We start from the raw sequence: 24,021 nt of genomic DNA, 5'->3' as shown, positions 1-24,021 counted from the left end.
TGGAGAGGGCACCGAAATGTCAGAGGTTTCCTGGGAAGGAGAGTATTGTTTCTGAGCCCCAAAAGATTAAGAACGGAGTGTCCTGTCAGTATCCAGAACTGACAACTAAGCACCCGTAGCTAAGATAATGTCTAAGTCAGGTGTGGTGATTCACATTTATAATTCAGCATGTAGGAAGCAGAGGCTAGGGAGTTGCTGTGAGTTTGAGGCCAATAGACTATAGTGGGTGCCAGGCCAGACTGAGCTACAGTGTGTGATCCTGTCTCGAAAAAAAAAAAAAGAGATAATGTCTGGTGGGTAGTGATATGCTGCAGTCACTCTTCTAATATTATTATTGATTTTTTTAAATATTTATTTTTATTTTTAATTGTGGTATGTGCAATGCATGTATGTCCAAAGCTTCTGATCCCCCGAGGCTGGAGTTTAGATGGTTATTAGTTGCCTGAAGTGGATGCTGAGAACTTAACTTTGGTCCTCTGGAAGAGCAATATTTAACTGCTGAGCCATCTCTCCAGCCCTAAGTTGAAGAATTTCAAGAATTACTAGTTATTTGAGAATTTCTATGTTGACTATTTTTAAGATGTATATTTATTATGAATTCTAACCTTCTATTTTAGAAAAAATGCAGGAACAAGGACTACAGCCAGAAACTGGAGGCAGCCATAATGATGGCTCACGAGGCAGAACAGATCAATATTCAGGTGGGCGAGTGCTCAGCCCACATGCTGAGCACTCCTCCTGTTGCTGCACGACAGGGAACTGGTGGCCTTCCCCATTGCTGCTCTTGTCTTAGAGCTCATCCTTTCCTTATCCCTGATCCCTAGCCCAGCCACTCCTTTCCCCATCCTTGGACAGGAGTGTCTTCTCTCAGCCCAAACCATTTTTCTCTCAAATTCCTCTGGAAGGAGCAGGGGTGGGGTAGAGAATAACGTGAATTTCTCTTTCCTAGTTACTTCCTCCATCATGAATAAACTAGAAAAGAGGTTATAATTAATCCCCATTAAAAGTTCAGATAAAGCTAATGTAATATTTCAAGTGAAAGTGGATTGGAAAATGAATGCAGATTTTGTCATAACTGGAATCTAGAAGATAGGGCAAATGCTGGGCCTGGGAGGGTGGTGGGTGACACTGTTATCTCTTGGTTTCCCAGGAGCGGGTTAACTTGTTTGGTTTCCTGAGTCGATACAATGGATCTGACAGCACTGGGGAAGGGAAAGGTAGGAGTGTAGGGGTGGGAGGGTGGAGAGCCCCCTTCTCCCCACAGGTCCAAGCCTGCATTGTCCGCTCCATTCCAGATTCTCTAGTGGGAGGTCTTGTGACTGTATCCGGACGGATGGGTGAGGAGAGGGTGTGTAAGCAGTGATGGGTGGGACCACCCCGAGGATTCAGAGGCAGAGCTGGAAGATTGATTTTCTGAAATCATCTATCTCCACTTCACCTACTGCATCTTGGACACATAGTCTGTCCTTTCCTTCTTCTAGATCTGGCGCTCTGTGAGTCCAACAGCCCCGAGTCTTGTCTGGAGAAAGAGAAGGACTCAGAGGAGAAGGAGGAGAAAGAAGAGAAGAAAGTAAAGCTTTAGATACTGGTTCAGAGGACATTCTTGTGACATTTCTCCTGGGGTTCCTGAAGGGATGTGGTCCCTTTGAATCCAGCCTCGGGCACTGACCCTGGCCTCACCCTGAGGATCTCCATGATGGGAAACTTTCCTTCCTCATTGTGGGACTCCTTGATCACAGTCTCAGTTTGTGCTGTGTTTCTTTGGTCCTTCATGTAATTTCAGGAAACCTCTAGTTGCCTTTCCCACTCCTTTGTTCTGTGTGGAATGTCACCCATTTTCTTAGCCTCACTTTGAAACACGCATTTCACTTTCTCTTTTAGTTTACCTTTTTTTTTTTGGTAAAAAAATTTTTGTTGGGCGTATGAATGCATTCCCGAGAACAATTTGAGGGAGTTGGTTCTCTTTTTCTACCTCGTGAGTCCCTCCAGTTGAATTCAAGTTATCAGGCCTGGAGCCACTGAGCCATCTCACAGTCTTTAGTTTATCTCTCCCTGCCCCAGCTTTATTTCCTTGTTCTTATGCATTCAGTCTTTGCATTGAGAATACGAAGGTGACCACATAATTTCTCTGTCCTGCTGTAGATTTAAATTGCACCAGGCTGCAATCAAACCTCATCTGGTTTTCTGAAGCCCACTATTATTATCTAGCCCTCCTCTACACAAAAGAGAGTGTGTGTGCAGGTGCATGTGCATGTAGGTGCGCACACATGTATGTGCAAATGCACGTGGAGGTCACAGGTCAATCTCAGGTGTCATCTTCAAGCCCCAAGGGTGCACCTGTGTTCATGTCCCTGGTGCTGGGATTACAAATGTGCCCCATCACACACATCTTTTTTTTTTTTTTTTGAGACAGGGTTCTCTGTGTAATAGTCCTGGGTCCTGGAACTCACTCTGTAGATCAGGCTGGCCTCGCACTCAATACACAGCTTTTTTATGTGTGCTCTGGAGATTGAACTCAGTTCTTCGTGTTGACATGGGAATCACATGATTAAATGCCTCCTCGGTTTTTAGAAAGAGTTTTGTGTTTCAATTTATCTTTTTCTGTTCTTTCCCTATTGAAGAACCCAACTTTGCCTAGACCCAAGCCAGCTACAATACAGACCAAAAAAACCAAGTCAAGAGGTAAGGAAGACAGCCAGAAAGGAGCAAGTCCCTGTAGCACGATTAATAAAAACCCAGAGACAGATATTGGGGTTCAACCTGGAGGTCAGAAAAGCAAAACAGATAGCAGCTTGCTCTTACCTCAGTCTGAAATGGCAATCCTGCCTCCAGGAATCCTCAGAATGAGTCTGACTGAGAGTTGTCTCCTCCCATTTTATATTCCTCTCTAGTTCTGGGATTAAAATTATGAACCACTACTGCCTGGTTTCTGTGGCAAACTAGAGTGGCTACTGGGATTAAAGGTGTGTGTCACCACTGCCTGGTCTTTAAGGCTGACCAGGGTGGCTGTTTTACTCTCTGATCTTTAGGCAACCTTTATTTATTAAAATACATATGAAATATCACTACAAGTCCCACAGGTAGGGAGGGTAGAAGTCAAGAGCAAGTGTTTTCCAGCAGCCGCGCTGGTCACCAAGGTTGATTTCTTGGAGAAGGGTGGTTCTGAGGAGAACAATGGTGGGGAGACAACCCTGGGGCAGCAATGTCAAGATGGGTAGAGCCGGAAGCCGCAGAGGAAGCCTGCTAGATGGAGAGTGGGCCAGAGATGTGAACAAGGCAGAAGCTAAATGCATGGCCACCATCTTCCTTGCTAAGATATCAACACATTTTCTTTATGCTTGGGCCTGGGGCTTATATAGGCCTAGCAGGAGGACGAGATGGGACTCCAAAAGAGAAGACTGTGAAGAAGTCTCCAGGCAATGAGTCCACAGTCCCTCCTGGACCCATATTGGGAGGGAAAGAAGAACAGGGGAATTCAGACCTGGACCATCCAGGTATGGCTCAGAGATTTGAAGGCCGAGGGGACTAAAGTCCTTGTCTGTATCTCTCCTCCCTGGGTTATTTCTGAGCAGTTCTACAACTCTTCATGTGTTTGTGTTGTAGTAGGAGGATTGTGACGCAGAGACTGGCCTGTGTTATATATGAGTTCGAGATTAGCTTGGGCTACAGAGTGGGACTCTTTCAAAAATACCAAAAGAAGAAAGAGGAGAAGGAGGATAAATGAAATTCTGAATGAAAGATTGAACCTAGAACATTCTTTATAAACTTAATTTTGGTCAGTTATAGTATGGAAGGCCTTTAATCCCAGCACTCAAGAGGCAGAGGCAGGCAGCTCTCTGAGTTCCAGGCCATGATGTTCTGCTACACCTTTCAGTGGTTCCATGACTAGATGTTCGGCATTTTACACTGAACCATTTGTGTGAATGCATGTGCGCACGCCATGGTGCAGACCTCTCCTTTTGGGAGTCAGTTCTATCTTTCTACCATGTAGGCTTCTTTTCTTTTCTTTTCTTCTCTTTCCCTTCCTTCCTTCCTTCCTTCCTTCCTTCCTTCCTTCCTTCCTTCCTTCCTTCTTTCTTTCTTTCTTTCTTTCTTTCTTTCTTTCTTTCTTTCTTTCTTTCTTTCTTTCTTTTTCTCTTTCTTTCTTTGTGGGGGGGACAGGGTCTCACTATATTTCCCTAGCTGACCAGGAACTCACTGTGTAGACCAGGCTGACCTTGAACTTAGAGTGATACCTGTGCCTTGCCTTTGCCTCCTGAGTGCTAGGATTAAAAGGAATGTGTTAGCACTGCCCACCTTGAGAATTTCATACAGTGTACTTTGGTCGTGTTCGCCCTTCGAATTCTCCTGTATCTACACTCTTCCTCCTTCTCTTCCTAACCTCACAAACATGAATTTTCTTCTTCCCCTCACCCCATCAATTTCAGTTAGCTAGTCTTGGAAGTGGGGCCTGGCTTGGAGTGTGGTTGACTTATCAGGGGTCAGTCATACCACTAAAGACAACCGACTTTCCCTTTCTCATCAGATATCAAGCTCAATCAAGCAGTGGCTGGTCTTCCAAGGACCCAGTTCCTGACACTCAAACATGATGATGGCTCACAACCATCCATGACTCTAGGGATCTTATACCCTCTTCTGACCCCCCTGGGCACTGGCAAAACACCCATACACACAAAATAAAAATAAATCTTATTTTAAAAATGCCAGTAGCTTTTCAGCCAGTAGTGAGAGTTCAGGCCCTTTCCATATTGGATTTGTATCTGGCTTAAGTTTGCACAGATCTTTATGCCTGCTGTCACAATCACTGAGTTCATATGTGCAACTGCCCTGTTGTATTCAAAAATAACCTTTTGCATTTCCCCTTCTTTCTCAAACATCCTTGAGCCTTTGGTAGAGGTGTGTGGTAATTCCATGTCCATTAAGTAGAATAATGGTATTGGATTTTCCCTTAGGGCCTAAGATCTGTCTACACACAGGTTCTTGGACCATTTAACAGTTCTAGGTATGGGTTCCATCTCATGGAATGGGCCTTAGATTTCTGACACTTATTTATTTTTTAAAAATTTTATGTGTATGGGTGTTTTGCTTGCATATATGCCTGTGCACCATACGTATGCTTGGTGCTCACAGAGGCCAGAAGAGGGTGCCATATCCTTTGGAACTGGAGTTACAGGTGGTTGTGAGCCACTTTGTGAGCCTTGGGATTGAAACCCAGTCTTCTTCAAGAGCAGCAAGTTCTTTTAACTCCTGAGCTATCTTTCCAGCCCCTTGACGTTTCAGATACAAAGCCCTAAGACTCAGATATTCAGATTTGTTCAGGACCCATGTTGAATACACAGCTGACACGAGGCTAGAGCCCATATGTGACCCGAAAGTCTGTATTCCACTTTCTGATGGCAATTATCCTTTCAGATGCTTTAAGTATAAAAATTATGAAGTCTAGTTGTAAGACATCAGGATAGGCTAACATAAAGGGACTCTCAACTTTGTTTTCTTTAGGTCCTAAAAAGAAATTTAAGGCTCCTGAAAGCAAGGCCTCAGCAATCAACTTACCTGAGGAGAAAGAAATTAAAATTGTATCAGAGTGCCCTACCCCACTAGCTCAGCATGGGGTTCGTCCTTTGGGAAAGGAAGGTCCTGGACCTCAGGAGCCCCAGACACAGGGGGCAGCAAGTTTCCCCCCTGAAGATGATGGTTCCAGTGACCTGGACTTGGAGCAACTCATGGAAGACATTGGAGACCCAGAGGAGAGAGGGGACTCGCAGCAGAGGGACGGCTCTGAGGAGTTCCTGGCGGCCCTTTTTGAGGAGTAGTGTGCTCTGGTTCTCCTACTGTTGTCTGTCTCTCAGCGTACTTGAGCAGCTGATGAATGTCAGGGTTGTTGACCGCCAAGTGGTTCTAGTCAGAGCTGTGTAGCCCTTGTCAATAAAGCAGGTCTCTGGGCTACTGCTGAGGTGTGCTTCCTTTCCTGTCTCTATGGCAGACTGCCTGCTGTTGAGGGGACAGCAGGCTGGGGACAGCAGCAAGACCCAGACCTGGGGAACGTTCAGGACAGCATGTCTGTGAGTCCTGGTTCTCCTTCCTGGGAGCGACTTGACCTTTGGAAAGCACCGTAACCATCTGGTGTTCAGTTCCTTGTCTCACACCATCTCTCTAGGGCTATTGCTGATGTCCTGTGCGGTGGTGCATGGGGACCAGTCGCAGTGTATGCTGGTTATTACACGCACAGATGTGGGTGCACATCGTGTGGACAGCTGCCAGCATTTGGAACATCCCCTGCCTTGGGCCACTCGAAAAAAGTGATAGAAGAGGGGTCCTCAGAGGGCCAGAAGTTACAGGTCACACTAGTGACCCTTAATTAGATTCATTTAGGCAAATTCGGTAGATCTTTTTATTTGTATGAAAAGGGCCTAACAGGTTAGAAAAGGGAACTGGGAGTTTCTCAGTTTCTCTGAGTTCCTGACGTGTGAGTTTCTGTCCTGGCCATGGGTATCTGTGACCTGTGAGCATTTGACTCTGTGGGTATCAGAGGAAGCTGGAAGTCTTCCTACTAGAAGCAAAGGTGACTCTGAGATGGTCACCCACCCGCTCATTTGGTCTTGACGGTGGAGTATACAGTCTCTTCCTGGGGGTTCTCATGGACAGGCGGGCAGGCTGGTGTTCCTGGGGAGGTCGGGCTTGAGAGGGCAATGGAGGCATACACGATGTTGTTGTCCTGCGGGGGTGGGGGACAGGGTATTAGATAGCAGCAATGCAGCTGAGGCTCCATAAAGCAGCAGCTGCAGCCTGAGTGTCCCCCCAACACCTCTGACCTTCAACCTCTGCCTCCATCAACACCTCTTAACTCCTTCAGACCTGAGTCTGAACCGCTTACCTTGGGGTTCTCTTTAGGGCCCATATGTCGTCCTAGAGGAAAAGGAACACAGAGTTCTGAAGTCGAGGTGTGTGACAGGAAGGGAGACAGATGGCTGGGAGTTCCAAGGATGAGGTGAGGACCGTGGTTATATGGGAGGAAGAGGGTGAGGAAGGGACAGGGTGAGGGAGGGACAGGCAAAAACACTGAGGGAATGCTTGTGTAAGTGCGGGGTCTTGGGAGAAGAAGGCAGAGCCAAGTGTGGAACAGGAAGCTGGCAGAATTTACCTTTGGGCTTAACTTGCTCACATTTCTCAGTGTTTTCAATGAGTTCCCTGCATGAGAACAAGATGGGCAACAGATTAGAGGCGGGGCAAGAAAGAATTAAGACATTAGGTGCTGGGCTGGAGAGATGGCCCAGTTAGTAAAATGCTTGTCACATAAACATGACGTCCTGACTTCAGATTCCAGCACCCACATAAAGCTGGATGCTGGAGAAGCAGAGACAGGCAGAGAAGTCCCTCGAGTTCACAGGCCGTCCTAGACTAACAAATGAGGTCTAGATTCAGTGAAAGACCCTGTCTCAGAAGATGAAGTAGAAGGCTGGAGAGATGGTTCAGTTGGCAAAGGGCCTGCTTCCCAAACATGAAGACCCAAATTTAGATCCCCAAAGACCCATGTAAAAAATGCTGGGCACAGTCAGTCAGGCAGTGGTGGTACATGCCTTTAAGCCCAGCACTCTGTGAGTTTGAGGCCAACCTGGTCTACAAAGTTTGTTCCAGGACAGCCAGGGATGTTTACAGAGAGAAACCCTCTCTCAAAAAAATCAAACCAACAACAAAATGTTCTGGGTACAATGTGCCTGGAGGGTTGGGATGGAGATGGGTGGATCCCTGAAGCTGTTGTCTGGGCAACCCAGCCAAACTGATGATCTTCAGTTAGTGAGAGACCTTACTATAAAGGTCTCAAAATAAATATTAAATAAAGATGGTAAAAACTGAGGAGAATCATAACATAGACCTTTGACCTCCACATACATGCACAAGTGCACACACAAACACAACATACATGCAGGAACACAAAATAGAATGGAGAGAAACTGAGAAAGAACACCACTGATCTCTGCCTTTTATACACACGGGCACATGTGCACTCACATATACACACACAATAACATGTAATAACACACGGGACTGGGCATGGTGGTGGATTCTCAGTGCTCAGGAGGTGGAGACAGGGGGACTCCTGATGTTCACTAGTCAACCAACCAGGTCTAATTGGTGAGTTCCAGACAAGTGTGGGAACGTCTCAAAAAAACAAAACAAAAACCCAAAACCCAAGTGGGGTCAGGAGAAATGACTTAGTGGGTAAGACCATACCATTAAGACTGACAACCTGATGTCATCCCAGGGATCCACAAGGTGGAAGGAAAAAGGCAGCTCTCAGAAGTTGTCCTCTGTTTTCCACATGTGTGCTGTGACAAGCTCATACCCACATACACATATACACATGCACACAAATAGGTAAAATGCAATAAAAATAATTATTTAAGGTGGATGACACCTGAGAACACACACATGTGCATGCGCATGAGTGCCTGCGCACATGCATGCACCCACACACCCGAGCACACATGCCCACACACTAGAAGCTGGTTCCCTTTGAGTGGCCTCTGCCATCCTCAATGACTCACGGTGTACATGTTGGTGTTTGGCCTTCTCTGGAAGAGGAATGAGAGGCCATTGGTAAGGGGGCCTGGCTGAGGTCTCTTAGCGCTAGCTGAGGGTGAGTCACTCTAGGAAACCGCCTTATGCTGGGCAGGAACAGAGACTAGAAATAGGAAGAACCGACACTATCCTCTCTCACTTTCTTGATTAAAACTAGAAGGCAAAAAAATTTCAGATCTGGGTAGGTGCTCAGGCTAAGGTCCTGGAAGAAGGGACCTTAAATAAGACTGGAGGAAGGGCATCTGGCCAAAGAAGCCACAGGGATAGGAAAGAGGGAGGAGCTGGGGATGCAGTGTTGCTCACGGAGTGCTGGTGTTAATTGACAAGATCCTGAGTTCCATCCCCAGCCCCTCATAAACCAGGTGTGGTATGATGCCTGTCATTCCAACAGCTGGTGAGTCGAGGTGAAAGGGTCAGAAGTTCAAGGTCACCCTTGGCTTCACAGTGAGTTCAAGGCCAGCCAGGCCAATCTGAGACCCTTTCTCAGAAACAATTTAGAAGGCTCAGAGCAGGCCATGTGCAGTAAGGAAAAGAAAAGACAGGAGAGAAGAGCAGAGAGGTTGGGAGGTGAAGAGAAAAGGGCAAAAGATGTGGAAGACCTAGAACAAAGGATTCCTGGGGAGCGGGGCTCACTGACCACAGAGAACGACAGAGGGGAGAAAGGGAAAGATGGGAGAGCTGGCAGAATCCAGGCAGATGTTCAAGGCTGAGAGGAGCCAGAGCCACAGAGAGGGAAGCCTAGGAAATGGAAGGAGAGAAGGAGAAAGACCCCATGAGGCCTGGGGTGGGGGCTGTTCTGGAAGGAGACTCCCTGAGACTCTGCTGCACCCCCTGTCAGTGTGTGAAGCTGGTGGCCCTGAAGAGCATGGCGTCATGGAGGACATGGAGGAAGCAGACAGACTGAGTCAGGGGAGGGGAGATGTGCAGAGCCCTGTGTGCGGTTCTCCATTGCTCTTCTAATGCCATTTGAAGGGGCTGGAGAGATGGCTCAGTGGGCAAGAGCACTGGCTGCTCCTGCAGAGGACAGGATGGGGCTCACCTGGCTGGGGTTTCAGCTTCAGTTCTCTGACCTGTGGGGAAGAAACAGTGTCAGTGTGACATCCGTGCTGATCGTCCATCTGTCCCTCAGCTGTCCTCTATGTTCAGCTCCTTCAGAGGACAGGGGAGCAAAGAGACCGCCCCAGACAGTGAGGGAAGAGCCTGGACTACCTCTGCTGGGCTGCTGTCCCACACGGCAACCCCTCCCCCAAATCCCTGCCAGGTCCAGGCCCCACCCCTGTCTCCTTTGTTCCTTCATCAAACCTCCAGTCCCCCTGATCCTGAACCTGCTTGTCTACTCTGCTTTCTCCTACCTTCCTTTTTGTTCCTTTAGGAACTGCCTCCTTCTCGACTGTATTTTACTCTATCTGTCTGTTTGTCTTGTTCTGCTCTTTTAATTACTCTAACTTTTTATTGCCGCTTATTTATTATATTGTAGGGGGTGTACCACAGTTTGTGTGGAGGTCAGAGGACATCTTGCAGGAGTCTGTTCCCTCCAACATGTGGCTCCCAGGTTGGATACCAACACCTTTTACTCTGTGAGGGCAACCATAGCTGTTTAAAAAATTATTTATTTAGCTACTGTAGCTTTTAGCATTTTTTTGTTTGGTTTGGTTTTAGAATTTTAAAATGATGTGTGCATGTTTTGGGGTAATGCACATGAGAGCAGATGCCTGTGGATTCAGGAGAAAGCTTCCTGTAGGCCTGGAGCTGGAGGTGCAGATGGTTGTAAACTGCCTGATGTGGGTGCTGGGAGCAGAACTCAGTTTCTCTGTAAGAGCAGCCAGTGCTCCTTACTGTGGAGCCCCGATATAGACTTCTTGACTGTTTCTTTTCCATTTTATGAATGAGATGTTCTTTGTTCCCCTGCATCCTCTTTCCTTTGACAATGTCACCCACTGTGTTTCTGGGAACAAGTCATTTGGCTCCTTAGTCTTTTTCCCCAAGTGTTTTACATTGTAGTTCTAAAGATTTTTATTTGTGTGTGTATGTGACTGTGTGTTTCTGTGTGAGGTTGTGTGTGTGTGACTGTGTGTGTGGTGTTTCTGTGTGAGGTTGTGTGTGCCATCTGTGTTCCCAAGCCCAAAAAGGCCAGAAGAGAGCCCTGGATGCTCAGGAGCTTGTGATCTGCTCCACATGGGTGCTGGAACTGAACTTGGGTCTCTGCAAGAGCAACACATATTCTTAACTCCTGAACCATCTCTCTGTGTCTTCTCTTTTGACTTATAAATAGACATTTTATTATTTATTTATATTTTAGGAGAGCTTTGTCAGATCCACACGGGCACTTCAAATCCATCCCAGACTCAGCTGCTCAGTCTACCCCTGTGCAGGTTTGACTGAAGAATCTGAACCACAGGCACCCTTGGTCATATTGAGGAGGTTATGGAACATTTAGGAGGTGCAGCCTTCTGGTGAGGTGTGTGTCACTGGGGGTGTGTTTTGAGAACGTATTGCTCCACCTCACTTCCGTTTTCTCTCTGTGTTTTCTGCATGTGGTTGAGATGTGACTGCTCAGTGTCCTGCTTCACTGCCCCGCCATTATTAACCTTGCTTTGGAGCCGCAAATGAGAATGACCTCTTCCTTCCACAAGGTACTTTTGATGGTGACATTTTTATCCCAGCAGAGGAAAGTGACCGCCATTGCACCCCCTCAGACAGACTTCCTCCTTCAGTCCCCATAGGGCATGGTGGTTTCATCAAACTGTTTTTAACAAACAAAACTTGTTCCTGTTCTCTGGTCCCTGCGTCAGTCTAACCACTGAGTTTTTGTTTGTTTGAGATCTTCTGCACCCAAGGAGGACTTTGAATGCTGATCCTCCTGCCTGCACCTTCCACACACTGGACCTACAGACAGGCACTACCGCTTGGGCTCGTCTCAGAGTCTGAGAGCTTTTGCCTTGAATTTTACCTGGTCCCGGCCATTCGTCTCCATGGGCAACCACAGTGGTAACTGACGCAGCCTGGCACCTCCAGTCTGTCCTTGACACCCTACGACTGTAAGGTCAGAGTCCAGCCGCTGCTCAGGCCGCAGCACCGCCCTTCACCTCTCACAGACTCACTCCTGAGACACTGTGACTCTCCAGCTGACATACTTCCATCCAGCCCCAGGGTTTCTCTCCTCGTGAGTGACTTATGCCAGAGGGCATTGGTGGCCACACATCCTGCTCCCTTTCCTCCCTCCTTCCTGGTTCAGGCTTGTGCAGTGAAACCACCCCATCCTCAAAGGATAAAGAAAGAGCCCCCTTTCCTATTTAGAGCCCCTGCCATGTTGGTGGGGCCTGGCATCTCTTAGAGCCCCTGCCATGTTGGTGGGGCCTGGCATCTCTTAGAGCCCCTGCCATGTTGGTGGGGCCTGGCATCTCTTAGAGCCCCTGCCATGCTGCTGTCTGCCTTTCTGATGGTCCGTGGCATTGATAACTCTTAGTAAACACCTTCCTTCCCAGTGACCTGTCTCTGTGACCCTCTTGAACCCCATCTGAGACCTTCCACACAATCTGGTGTCATCATAGCTGGGTGCTGAGGTGGCCTCTTGGTTTTGCCTCTGGTATCAGAGGCTTGGGGACCTGACTTACAAGGTTCCCCCTGTCATCTCCTGTGTCCTCCGCCAGCACCACACTACTCAAGAGTTCCCGACATGGTTTTCCTTTCCTGGAAGGCCAGAGAGTATCCTACATGACTCCCAGCAATTTCCTGATCATTCTGTGGAAGGGAGAGAGATTGAGATAAATTTTCATGGAATCAAGATCCTCCTGTCCCCACCCCGGTGCACAGACTGAGGTGTGGATCACTAGTGGCTGTCATTGTTTTCATTTTTAATTGTTTTATATTTATTTATTCACTATGTGTGTGAGTGTGCACAGGCCATGGTGTGCGTGTGTCTGAGAACAACATACAGAAGGCAGTTCTTTCCTTTGATTGTGTGGGCTCTGAGTATTTTCAGTGTCTTGACCTCCTGAGCCATCTCTGCGTCTGGCTGTCATTATTTATTCTTTGACATTGTATGAAATTTTTCTTCCTCTGAGAGCTCCTCTCACCACCTGCCTCTCCTCTGACCACGTCTGTCAACACCACAGCTCTTTCTAAAATGAACATTCAGCCCTTGGGACGCCTCCCCCATCACCCACAGTTACTGGGAAACTGGATGTTCATCTACTTAGGATCCTCCAGTTTCAAGCCAGACTTTGGGAAGTGGAGCAATCAATACAGCTGAGCTGAGGCGACTTCCAGTCCCTTCTGCTTTCCCCTCCCCTGGCTTCCTCCTGGGCAGGCCCTTTCTCCTCTGATGAAGAAATGACCGAGTTGACAGAGAAGAACTGAGATGTGACTGGACTGTGAGGTTCACAAACTGAACCCTCAGAGGCCTCACTTGGGGAACCAGCTTAAAGCAGAATCCCAGAAGGGTTAGCAGTGCAGGCTGCAGTCAACCAAACTGAAACAACAGCAACAGAAGACCCCAGCTACTCTAAGCAGAAGCTCAGAGCCTGACTCTGGACTCAAGAGGAGGTCATCAGGGATCTGCCCTGGGGAGGACGGAAGCCACACTTAGCTCCTCAAAAGCTGTCACCTTGCTGTTTTTAAAGACAGGGTCTCTCACTGGGACCCGAGGCTCAGCAATTAGGCTAGTGTGACTAGTCATCAGCCTCGGGGATGATCTTGTCCCCCTGCTCAGCACTGGGACTACAAGGATTGTGGTGACGGATCCTCAAGCTTTCGCAGCAAGTACTATACTGACTGAGCCATCACCTGAGGATCTGAGCTGTCAACGATCCCCTTCGATGACTCTGGTGCAGATTGTCCCATGGAAACACTCGGGAAGTGTGATGGGGATGCAGTCTGGACCACTTACCTTTCCTCCTCTTCCACCTGAGGAACACCATCAATCCCAAAACCCCAGCCAGGAGTATAGCAGCAGCCACTGCCAACCCAACTCTGGTTCCCAGAGGCAGGGTGTGATTTTCTGTGCTCATTTGACCTTCTGTGGCCGTGAGGGTGTTTTTGGTGCGTGCAGAAGTTGCAGTGGTGGGGCGTGGAGAGGTGATCCTGGGGGCTGGGAAGAGATAAAGGAAGTCAGCATGAACTTCCCCAGTAGGAGTGAAGATTCTGGAGATGCCTCTGCAGCACTCTTTGCCGTCAGACACTGAAGCAAGGGACTCCAAGGAACTGGAGACACTCAAGGAATCTCAAGCTGGGAGAAGAAAAAAGCAAAGCTTGGAGCCAGCCAGTAAAGAACTGATCTCCCAGAAAGAGAGTTCACACAGTTCTGACAGCTCCTCAGATCACCTTGCAGAGAGACTGGAGACAGAGGATGATGGCTCACTGTGGGCGGGGCCACACGGGACCTGGGACTGCTTAGCTGTGCTTATGTCTTGTCTTCTATTTAGGCCTAAACCTCAGGTCAGGATGTGTCAAATCCCAAATATGGAGTTGGGGGTTGTCACTGGACCTCCTTGTTTCTCCTCCAATCTGGTCAAGCTGAGCGCTGGAAGCTGTGACATCATAGAGTAATTGCCCAGTCATCCTTTCAGGAGAGACTTATCAGAACCAAGGGGTCCGCTAAGGGCTAAACCCAAAGGCAAGGCTTTTGCGTTCTTGCTTTGTGAACGAAGTGGCTGTCCTTTGCTGTAGATTTTTCACTGTAGCTGGCTTCCCTTCTGTTACATATTTGGGAGTTAATTCCCTAGTTCAGAACAGTTTCCCACTGCCAGGCCTGTTCCTCTCTCCTAGGTAAGCGCAGAGATCTGCCTTCCTGCAATTGTCTTTATCACCAGGCATCCGGTCAGGGCTTAGGATCCAGGCATAGAGCATCACCTGCCCAAGCTGCTGCTCTGTTTTTACCCCACATAAAAGATTCTCACCTCCTATGCTCACCTTCACCTCGGTTCACTGATGACTTTAGTTCAGGACTCTCAAGGGCAGCAGGAGAAATAATGAACTGCAACCCAGAGAAAGACCCACAACACCAGGATCACAACGACTGATGACAGCATAGCCCAGAAGCATAATTTAGAGGCCTGGTTGTCTTCTCGGTTTACAGTAGTGAGTCTAACTCCAGACCTAGACCATAGAAACTGCAGCGTCTGGTGTGTGTGCTATCTGAATAAAGCCATCACCTTCTCCCTGACTGTTTACTTATGTTACCTGGTATCCCCTACGCATGTTGGGACAAAAGAAGTGGCGTGCTGATTTAACAAATCACGGCCCTGTCCATAATTTTAATAAAATAAACCTTTTAGCTCTTTCTACCATCTAAAAATGTAGTGTAGCTCAGTAACCTTCCCCTCGACAATCCTCTGATGATTTAATTCCTTTCTTAACTATCTTTCTCCATTAAGGAGTTTCTCTCTCTCTCTGTGTCTCTGTCTCTCTCTCTCTCTCTCTCTGAAAACCCTTCCCAGACTTTCTATGGGGCAAAAGAACTCTGGCCCTGGAACCTGCCAGGGCTGGGAATTGCTGGTTTTAAGGATATATGTGACTGGGAACACTTGTAGAACTGAGAACAATGTAGAACAAGGACCAAGGGAGAACAAGAGGAACAATGAGAAATGATGGATTGAAGAGAGAATAAAGAATCGTGGATAGACGGAAGCTATTGGGAGTAATCTTTCCCCTCAGATCTTTCCCCTCATAAGTTTAGTCCCCCTTTAGCTCATTCTGACATCTTTAATTGAACCCTGAATGGGGAAGTCTTAAAGGCAAGAACTTTAAGGCTCCCTAAGCTGAGAACGCCTCTTTCCTCTGCTTTTCACTGTGACCCGTCTCTCTAATTGTCCTGTCGAGGACAGGGGGCCAAGCCTGGCTTGTTAGAGCTGCCAGGACCCAGGTTCAGACCCTACACTCAAGTAACAAGTGGGTCGTTCTTCAATGAAGGAATGGACAGACGGACATGGGTATCCTGTCTCCTTTGGGGATGTGGGATGGGGAGCAGCTCTTAGAAGCTCACATAGGAAGAAGGGAACAGATGCTGAGGCTGAGAATTGGGTGAAAATGACAATTCTACTTCCTGGTTGGAATGTCCTCAGATGCTCACCATCCCTTACAAAGAGAAATCTCTAAGTCACACAGATCTAAACAGTCATTTTCTAGTAACAGTCATTGTTAGAACAGAAGTAGCCTGCCAGGGTGGACAAGGCTGCTCCTTAGACGTGAGTTATTGAACAAATTTTCAGTGCCTGGCACGGTTTGCCTCCCTATGCGTTATCAGTAAGTGCGGTCCAGAGCCCCCAATCCCACACAGACTATTGCCATTGCTCTTGGTTGTCCAATCCCTGCTAGATGGTAAGAACTATTGCAGAAGACGCTGCTCACTTTTGATGTAGATTTTAAAATACAATGTAAATGCATGAATTATATAAATAAGCAAATGCTACTAAAATCTTTTGCCATTTTTATGTACGTATATAGTATGTGTGTGCGTGTACACACACTCACCTACTCACATGCATGCACATGATTGCACACACACACGAAGAATAGGAATGTGCTCCTGAATATACATGTGGGGACAGAAGAGGCTTCTGTGTCCTCTTGCAACATTCTCCATCTCTTCCTCAGTGACAGCATCTCTCTGTGAAATGGGGGCTCAAGTATCAGCTAGACTGAAAAATAACAAACTCAGCAATCCTCCTGCCTCTACCCCCTTGGTGTCACAGCATATGCAGGGACACCCAGCTTCCTTCGTGGGTGATGGGATGAACTTTGGTCATCACAATCACAAAGCCACTGCTCTTAGCCACTCTTAACATTTATTTAAAGATGGAGTCCACATAGCCCAGACTGGCCTTGAACTTGCGGTGTAGCTAATGACCTTAGACTCCTGATCTCTTCACCTCCAGCTTCCACTGGGATCACAGGTTTGCACCACCCCACTTAAAAAAAATCACTTTAAAACTGACTGTGGTGGAGCACACCTTAAACCCCAGCATTCGAGAGGCAGAGACAGGCAGATCTCTGTGAGTTCAAGGCCCATCTAGTCCTCATAGCAAGTTCTCGGCCAGCTAGGGCTACATAGTGAGACCCTGCCTCGGGTATAAATGTATGTAATGCACGATATATCATTTGAACTCTGAAATATGTGGTCCAGTGGTTTACAGCTCATCCATTTTGCAGAGCAGCCACCACCACTATTCATTCCCAGACTTTTTTATATAACGAATTTCCTTTGTTCTAAATTTGACAGGGAGTGTAGGCAAATGTGTGTGTATACATATCTGTGTGTGTATCTTTGCACATATATCTATAAATATATATTACCTTTTTCCCCAGAATGTCCAAATACAACAAAACATAAAAGAAGTTGTTGGAGGTGTCGGGTTGAGTAATGACTGAGAAGGAAAGAGTCTCACTGGCCACTGTCATGGATAAGGTTAGAATCACTGAGAAAGTGTAATCCCGAGAGGAGAAAAGGCAGGTCAGCAACTGCGGAGATGGCTCAGTTCAGAAAGCACTTGCCTTGTGTTCTGACTAGTTATTGTGTCAATTTGACACAGCTGTAGTTATCTGGGAAGGGGACCTCAACTGAGAAAATGCCTCCATCAGATTGCCCATAGGCACGTCTGTAGGACATTTTCTTGATTTGATTGATGCGGGAGGGCACAGCTCACTGTGGGTGGTGCCATGTGTGGGCTGGTGTTCCTGGATGCTTTAATTAAAGCAGGCTGAGCAAGCCCAGGACGCAAACCAGTAAGCAGCCCTCCTCCATGGCTGCTGCTCCAGTTCCTCTTCAGGGTTCCTGCCTGGAATTCCTGCCCAGCCTTCTCCTGATGATGGAATGTGGTAGGAGTGTGTAAGCCACAATGAACCTTTTCCTCCCCAGTGCTTTGATCACGGTGTTTATCACAGCAATAGAAACTCCTACTAGGACACCTCTCAAGCACAAAGATCTGAGTTGCATCCCCAGGGACCTGTGCCTGTCCCCATGTAATCCCAGCACTGCAGAGGGAAGACGGGATCTGGGGCTCACTGCCAGCTGGCCTAGCCCACTTGGTCAGAGAAAGACACCCCTCCATAAAAGAAGATGGACTAAAGGTAAAAAAAAGAGAGAAAATAAATAAATAAAGAAAGAAAGAAAGAGAAAGAAAGAATTGAAAGGCATAATGGGCCCAGGGGAAGGTTTCCGAGGTTGTTACCTGGCCTCCACATGTATGTCCACACAGACACGTGTGTAAATATGTAACCACACTGGCATGCTCATACACATAAATTAAAAAATTAATAAAAGTAAAGAATCAGACTTAACAGATAAAACACCTGCTGTGAATTTTGTTCCCTCAGAACCTACATAAAAATCCAGATGTGGTGAGCATCTGCAACCGCAGCCATACTTTCGGGAGACAGGAGGCAGATATGGGAGAATCACAGGGAGGCTGACTGGGCAGCTATCTGGCACTCCATGGTGAGAAGACACAACAGGGGGAGGCCCTGCCTCAAAGAAAGTTAGAAGGAGAGAACGGACTCCCAAAGTCCTCTGTCCCCGCCACTGATTCACCCATGTGCCTGTGCACACAAACAGGAAGTACAACAAAATAAAGACACAGTGGAAGATGATGGGATAAAGAGACCAGAAATACCTGCTGTTTTACAAGAGAATCTAAAAACCAGATCAAGGTTTAAACCAGATCTTCTGAGTATACCTTATGGCTGTTAGCTTGGAGGTTTTGTGGGACTCCTAACAGTGGGCGCAGGTGTGTCTCTGACTCTTTTGCCTGCTCTTGGGACTCTTTTCCTCCCACTGGGTTGCCTAGTCCAGTCTATCATGATAGGAGGGATTTTTACCTTGTCTTGTTGTATCTTGTATTGCCCTGTTTGGCTGTTGTCTCTTGGAGGCCTGCTCTTTTCTGAAGATGAAACAAGGGGGTGGATCTGGTGGAGAGGGAGGGAAGATGTGGGGGATGGAAGAAGAGAAGGGAGGGGAAACTGTGGTTGAGATGTACTGCATGAGAGAAGAATCAATTTTCATTCATTCAGAGAGAGAGAGAGAGAGAGAGAGGGAGAGAGAGAGACAGACAGAGTAGTCACAGGGGTCTTTTTGCTTAGACATAAAAGACAAAAATTGCAAAGGAAAGTATTATTAAATTTGGCTGCAAAAATGAAAATAATAAACCAACCCCTGGGTTTTTATCAATACTCGTTGCAAATATTTCTCTGGTTGTGATTTCTTGGCACTAAATGTGGGAATTTTGGTTGAATAAATGTATTTCTTTTGGGGTCTGGGGATGTAGCTCAGTTGAAAGAGTGCTTGCTTAGCCTGTGCGAGGCCCTGAGTCCCATCTCAGGCACTGCACACAGGAGTGGTGACACACCCTTGTGATCCCAGCACTTGGGTAGGGGAGGATGGAGGGTCAGAAGTTCAAGGTCATCCTCAGCTACGTAGCAAGTTCAAGGGTAACCTGGGCTACATGAGACTCTGTCTTAAAAGATGGAAAGAAAAATATGCCTATTTATCATTAATTTTAAAAACCAATGGGCATAAATATTCAGTTAATGAATTAATTTTAAAATTACTGATGAAAGAATCTATAGTGGCCATGAGGTGTAACTCAATGGCAGAGCCCTGGTCTAGCCTGCATGTGGCCTCCAGGACCATCTGAAGTCCTGCTAGAGAAGAAACCATTGTGTGTCTGACTGAAGCAAAGACAGGCATGGCTGCCTTAAATTGAGATTTCTACCAAGCACCTGACAGACTATGTCAAGGGCCAGGAGAAATTAGATTTTTTTTTTTTTTGGTTTTTCGAGACAGGGTTTCTCTGTGGTTTTGGAGCCTGTCCTGGAACTAGCTCTTGTAGACCAGACTGGTCTCGAATTCACAAGATCCGCCTGCCTCTGCCTCCCGAGTGCTGGGATTAAAGGCGTGCGCCACCACCGCCTGGCTGCCAGGAGAAATTAGGAAAGGAGGAAGAGGGAGGAGGCTGAGAAGAACAGAGATCTCAGAAAAGGGCTTTTAGGGAAACGTGTAGGAGGCACAGGAAACGCAGACGTAAGGCGGCCTGGCCGGCTCTGGCTGTGGACTTTATCCTGAACCAGCACAGGGGTTAAAATGAGCAGTGGTTGGCCAGGGAGAGGCAGGTGGGTCTAGCCTGGAAGGGACAAACCCATTTATCATTGTACTCTGAGAATTGGCAATGCAATTAGAGATAATTGATTATCATTTGGCTGTTAATTTTATATTTTATGTTTTATATATTTATTTTGTTAAATTTTAACACACATATAATGGTGCATGTGTGTGTATTTGTGTGTGTGTGTGTCAGAGATTAACCTGAGTTGTTCCTTCCTCAGATATTATACATCTTATTTGTAATTCAGGCCATGCGAGCCCCTGTAAACGCAACACCATGTGAGATGGGGACAAGAGGATCAATTCAGCTTCATAGCCCTTCAGCCTAGCCCAGAACAGTGAGCTCCAGGTTCAGTGAGAGACCCTGCCTCAAGGGAATAAAGTCAGTCTTACTAGAAGAGGATTCCCAGTGCCGCACTCTGGCCTTCCGAAGCACAAAAAGGGGCATATGTGTACACACACACACACACACACACACACACACACACACGTGCGCACGCACACACACACACACACACGTGCGCACGCACACACACATGTACACTTACACCATATATACATGGCCCATGAAATCAAGATAGAAGGGAGGCAAACAATAGAGTGAACTCCAGCAGAGGCCATGTGTCTACAGTTGAGAGACGCTTGGAGGTAAAGGGTCCTTGTGGGATCTGTTGGTCACCAGCATGACCTGGGGCAGGGGTTGAATTTTGCTGGTCTCCATGTCTCTCCCTGTATAATGACCATGATAGTGCCAAGCAGTGGTGACAGGTGGCAGGGGCAATGCCCACACTGTGACTAGACTGGGCCTGAGTGCACTCAGTGTGGAGGCTGAATCACAGCTACCACAGAGGAGGTGAAGCCACCAGAAGACCTGATCATGGTGAGAACGTGAGGGAGAAGAGGGAACTGAGGGAGGGGAAAAGGAAACTGGGACAGGAGAGGTGAGGGCTGTGTCTTAGAGAAGTAGGGGGACCAGAGGAGGAGGGGTGTACACGGGGACCTGAAGGCACATTCTGTGGAAGGCACGAGATATGGTGTAAACCGTGAATTAGCAGAGACCCAGACACAGTACCAAGTGGAGGCTGCTCCACCCTGGAGAGGCCACAGCCACAGGGATTTCTGGCAACAAGGGCAGGGATGAACAGGACAGTGGTGTAGTTTGCAGAAAGGAGCAGGAGACTGGGCATCTGGGAAGAGCTGAGACCCAAAGTGGGGTGGGATCTGAGGGCACAGTGAGGGGGCATCTCAGGGAGAGCAGCTAAGGCTCGTGGATGGTTGTGGGGAGGAGGAAAGAGGAAGCTGGCAGAGCTCTAGGGAGGAGACAGAACACACAAGAGGAATCTGTGGGAAGGATCAGACATATGAGATCACTAATGACATCTATGGTACAAGGAAGCCAGGGCCACCAAAGCCTGACCTGGGATGTGCTTTCCTTGAGTGATGGTGAGGTGGGTCCCTTCGATCGACTGAAAAACCTCCATGCGATTTGTCGTTTTCAGACGAACTCGGCAGAAGTACACTGTCTGGTCCTCCTTCTTCAAGCCCAGGATTTTGAGGACTCCGGATGTCTGAGGCTGTGTCCAGTTCAGGATGAACCGGCCCTTGAATTGCTTATGTATGAAACCCGAGGAAGAGTTGTAGATCAATTCCCCATGGAAGTTCTTCCATCTCCAGAGAATCGTCATCTGTGGATCCTTTGCCAACTCCCAGGGAAAGTAGAAGGAGAAGGGGATCTTGATGGAGCCGCCCTGGACACCATAGATGTGTGTTGGTTGAACAAACCCATACGGATTGTCTCTGTAGGATATTGCTGGGTTCCCTGAGAAGGATGAGGAGAATCTGAAGCCACGTTAGAAGATGGAAATGACAACCCAGAGTTTCCTGAGCCATTATCCATAGGCAGGTATGGGACACAGGGGAGGACTGTCTGTATGTCCCTATGTCCCACTATGAGACAGGAAAGGTGGGGAAAGGTTTGGGTGGACCAACTCTGAGGATGAGCTTTCTCTTGGGGCACAGACGACAGGCTGGCTCCTAGAGCAGTCACATCTCCACATGCCAGCCGACTCTTCCCAGCCCCACTCACCCCTCCTGTGGTTAAGTCCCCAGTAGTGAGGTTCCCACCACTCACCAGCTTGCAGGCAGGCTGCTGGCAGCAGCAGAAGCAGGACCCAGGCCATGTCTGGAATCCCTCCAGGAAGTGAGACCAGCAGAGACATCAGGAGGGAGAACAGGTCCTGTGGAGGGTTCCTGGGGTGGTCAGGATTCAGGAGACAATCAGAACAAAAATGATCCCCATCTCCTGGGCCGTATGCGGAGGATTGAGTGGGGGCAGGCCCTCCCCATCTCCACCCCCTTGTGGCCAGCAACTTCCTTTATCATTCTGCCTTCTTCTTTCCCTTATTGCAGAAGATTCACCCTTGTGGTCACTGAGAAGATGACTCTGCCCTTGAGCCCAGCCCCTATTTTTTTGCTGAAAGAAATAGCCTTGACCTCTGCATGCTGGGCTCTCCTCTCTTCCACCCTGACCTCCTGTCTCATCCAGTTTTTCCCATTCCCTATGCAGCCGGTAATCAGTTTCCTCAGCTCCCATTTCCTCCACTGCTGCCCTCCCCTAAGTCTGTTTCTCACTATGGCTCCTATGTCTCCCTCCTGTTGTCTGTCTGTCTGTCTGTCTGTCTGTCTGTCTCTCTCTCTCTCTCACTCTCTCTCATAATCGCAGTTAAGAGAATGATCATTTTCTGCTCACCAGACACAACGAGGAAGGAGGTGATGAGGAAACACATTCAGTCCCTAGCCCTAGTATGGTGGCCCTACCTTCATCTGCTCTTGCTGTCTTGTTTCCCTTCAAGGACTCTTTATAGCGCCACAAGAAAAACCAATACCCAGAATATACTCTCGCCCTGACTGCTCACTGCTCCCAAGTCTGTAAACTTCCCTGGGCTTCCTGTGTGATTGTCCCCATGACCTCGACAGTGACTCCATAGCGACTCCAGCGTCTGAAGAAGCCTTCCTGGCTCCCACCACCCTTAACACACACTCAGAAGAGGAAACCAAAGATCAGAGAAGCCCTGGCACATGTCACATGACTGCCACACGGCAGGTGACTGGACTTCAGTTTCATTGAGTTCTCATAATCTCACTCTCCACACTGACTTCCGGCTGCCTGCTCGGTGCAGCCTCAGAACTCCCTGCAAAGACCACGGATCTGCTGCTGGGCTCCCAGAAGGCTGTTTCCGAAAAACATTTGAGTGATTCCCTCTAGCTATAGCGGTTCAAGAACCTTCTTTGCATGAAGTGGGAAAGAAGGCTCAGAGCAGCAGTGTGTCATTTTGATATATTGCCTGGGACATCTCTGAGAGTGGACACAGCTGGACTGTGGCTGGGGTGTATGCGTGAGAGGTGGGGACAGAGGCTGTGGTGTGCTCAGGGCTGGTTCTGTAGGAGGTCGTCCCACCCTTTCTCATGACCAGCTGTCATCAGTTTCCTGATGGGCAGGAAGATGTGATTGGACCAGAGCAAGTGGCATCATTCTCCCGGAGTGACGTGTGCAGAGGCGTCTTCCCATTCCCTTAGATCTCCTGGCACTGACTGCCTTCTCCATGCTCCCCTCAGGTGACTATGCAGCCACCCTCTGTCATGTCTGCTTTCTCTGCCTTCCTCACAGTCTCCGTGGTCCTCTGATACAGGCACCAGCTCTCATGGCCTCCTTCCCAGCTGCACATGGATGCACATCTGTATCCATCCATCACTGGAGACACTGAGCTCACAACCTTTGGGGTGGTTTAGGCCCAAACAGTCCATCAGTCGGGAAAGGGGACTTGGCCCTTTCCCGACTGATGTCTGTCAGAAAGTCCACCTTATTGGATAGGGACTCATGTAGCCCAGGCTGGGCCTTGAACTTGTTATGTAGCCGAGGATGACTACTGAGCACCGGGCAGGTAAGCACTCTTTCAGATGAACCTTGTCTTTAGTCTCAGTGAGGAGTGAGAGGGCCTCCTGATCCTATGTACTCATCTCCAGGTTTCATCTGGCCTTGCTCTACTGTCTAGGGTGTGTGGGTGAGGGTCACCCCATTTCTAAGTCTCTCAAGGAAGGCCTGGGCCCGATGACGTTGCCATGTACCAGCTGCTGGTCTCCAGCATTTTTGTACACTGTTGGTCCCTCAGGATCCCAGCTGTCCCTGTGCTCAGCCTCACTGCTGCCACCTGCTGGTCACTCAATCCCAAATCATGGACTCTGTTCTAATTTCAAGTCCTGGACTCAGTTGGTTCCTATAGGGACCCTGCTGTGGGACGATTTCTGTCCAGCAGGCTGTAATCATTTTTCTGTAGTGAGAACCCAGT

At 48.1% G+C, this 24,021-nt stretch overlaps 2 protein-coding genes across 2 annotated transcripts in view; one reads left to right on the top strand and one right to left on the bottom strand.

Annotated features, from left to right (window-relative positions):
- Positions 1-5,813, top strand: part of Zcwpw1 (zinc finger CW-type and PWWP domain containing 1) — a 30,945-nt gene extending 25,132 nt beyond the window's left edge. Inside the window, exons 12-17 of the mRNA XM_075956997.1 lie at positions 618-701; positions 1,151-1,217; positions 1,482-1,570; positions 2,622-2,682; positions 3,360-3,494; positions 5,500-5,813. Coding sequence (XP_075813112.1) covers positions 618-701; positions 1,151-1,217; positions 1,482-1,570; positions 2,622-2,682; positions 3,360-3,494; positions 5,500-5,813 — 750 coding nt within the window. The remainder of the gene's footprint in view (positions 1-617; positions 702-1,150; positions 1,218-1,481; positions 1,571-2,621; positions 2,683-3,359; positions 3,495-5,499) is intronic.
- Positions 5,814-6,392: 579 nt separating this feature from the next.
- LOC142851669 (paired immunoglobulin-like type 2 receptor alpha) lies at positions 6,393-22,141 on the bottom strand. Its single transcript, XM_075975586.1, has 7 exons — positions 21,807-22,141; positions 21,093-21,494; positions 13,469-13,669; positions 9,620-9,650; positions 7,142-7,188; positions 6,875-6,906; positions 6,393-6,715 (listed from the first exon to the last, which is right to left on the bottom strand). The coding sequence occupies exons 1-7, from the start codon at positions 21,892-21,894 to the stop codon at positions 6,590-6,592; spliced, it is 927 nt and encodes a 308-aa protein (XP_075831701.1). The 5' UTR covers positions 21,895-22,141; the 3' UTR covers positions 6,393-6,589.
- Between the last annotated feature and the right edge of the window lie 1,880 nt (positions 22,142-24,021).

This window comes from Microtus pennsylvanicus, chromosome 1, assembly GCF_037038515.1.
Source record: "Microtus pennsylvanicus isolate mMicPen1 chromosome 1, mMicPen1.hap1, whole genome shotgun sequence".
In the NCBI taxonomy this organism is placed as follows: Eukaryota; Metazoa; Chordata; class Mammalia; order Rodentia; family Cricetidae; genus Microtus; species Microtus pennsylvanicus.
This window is presented reverse-complemented; position numbering and strand designations above follow the sequence as displayed.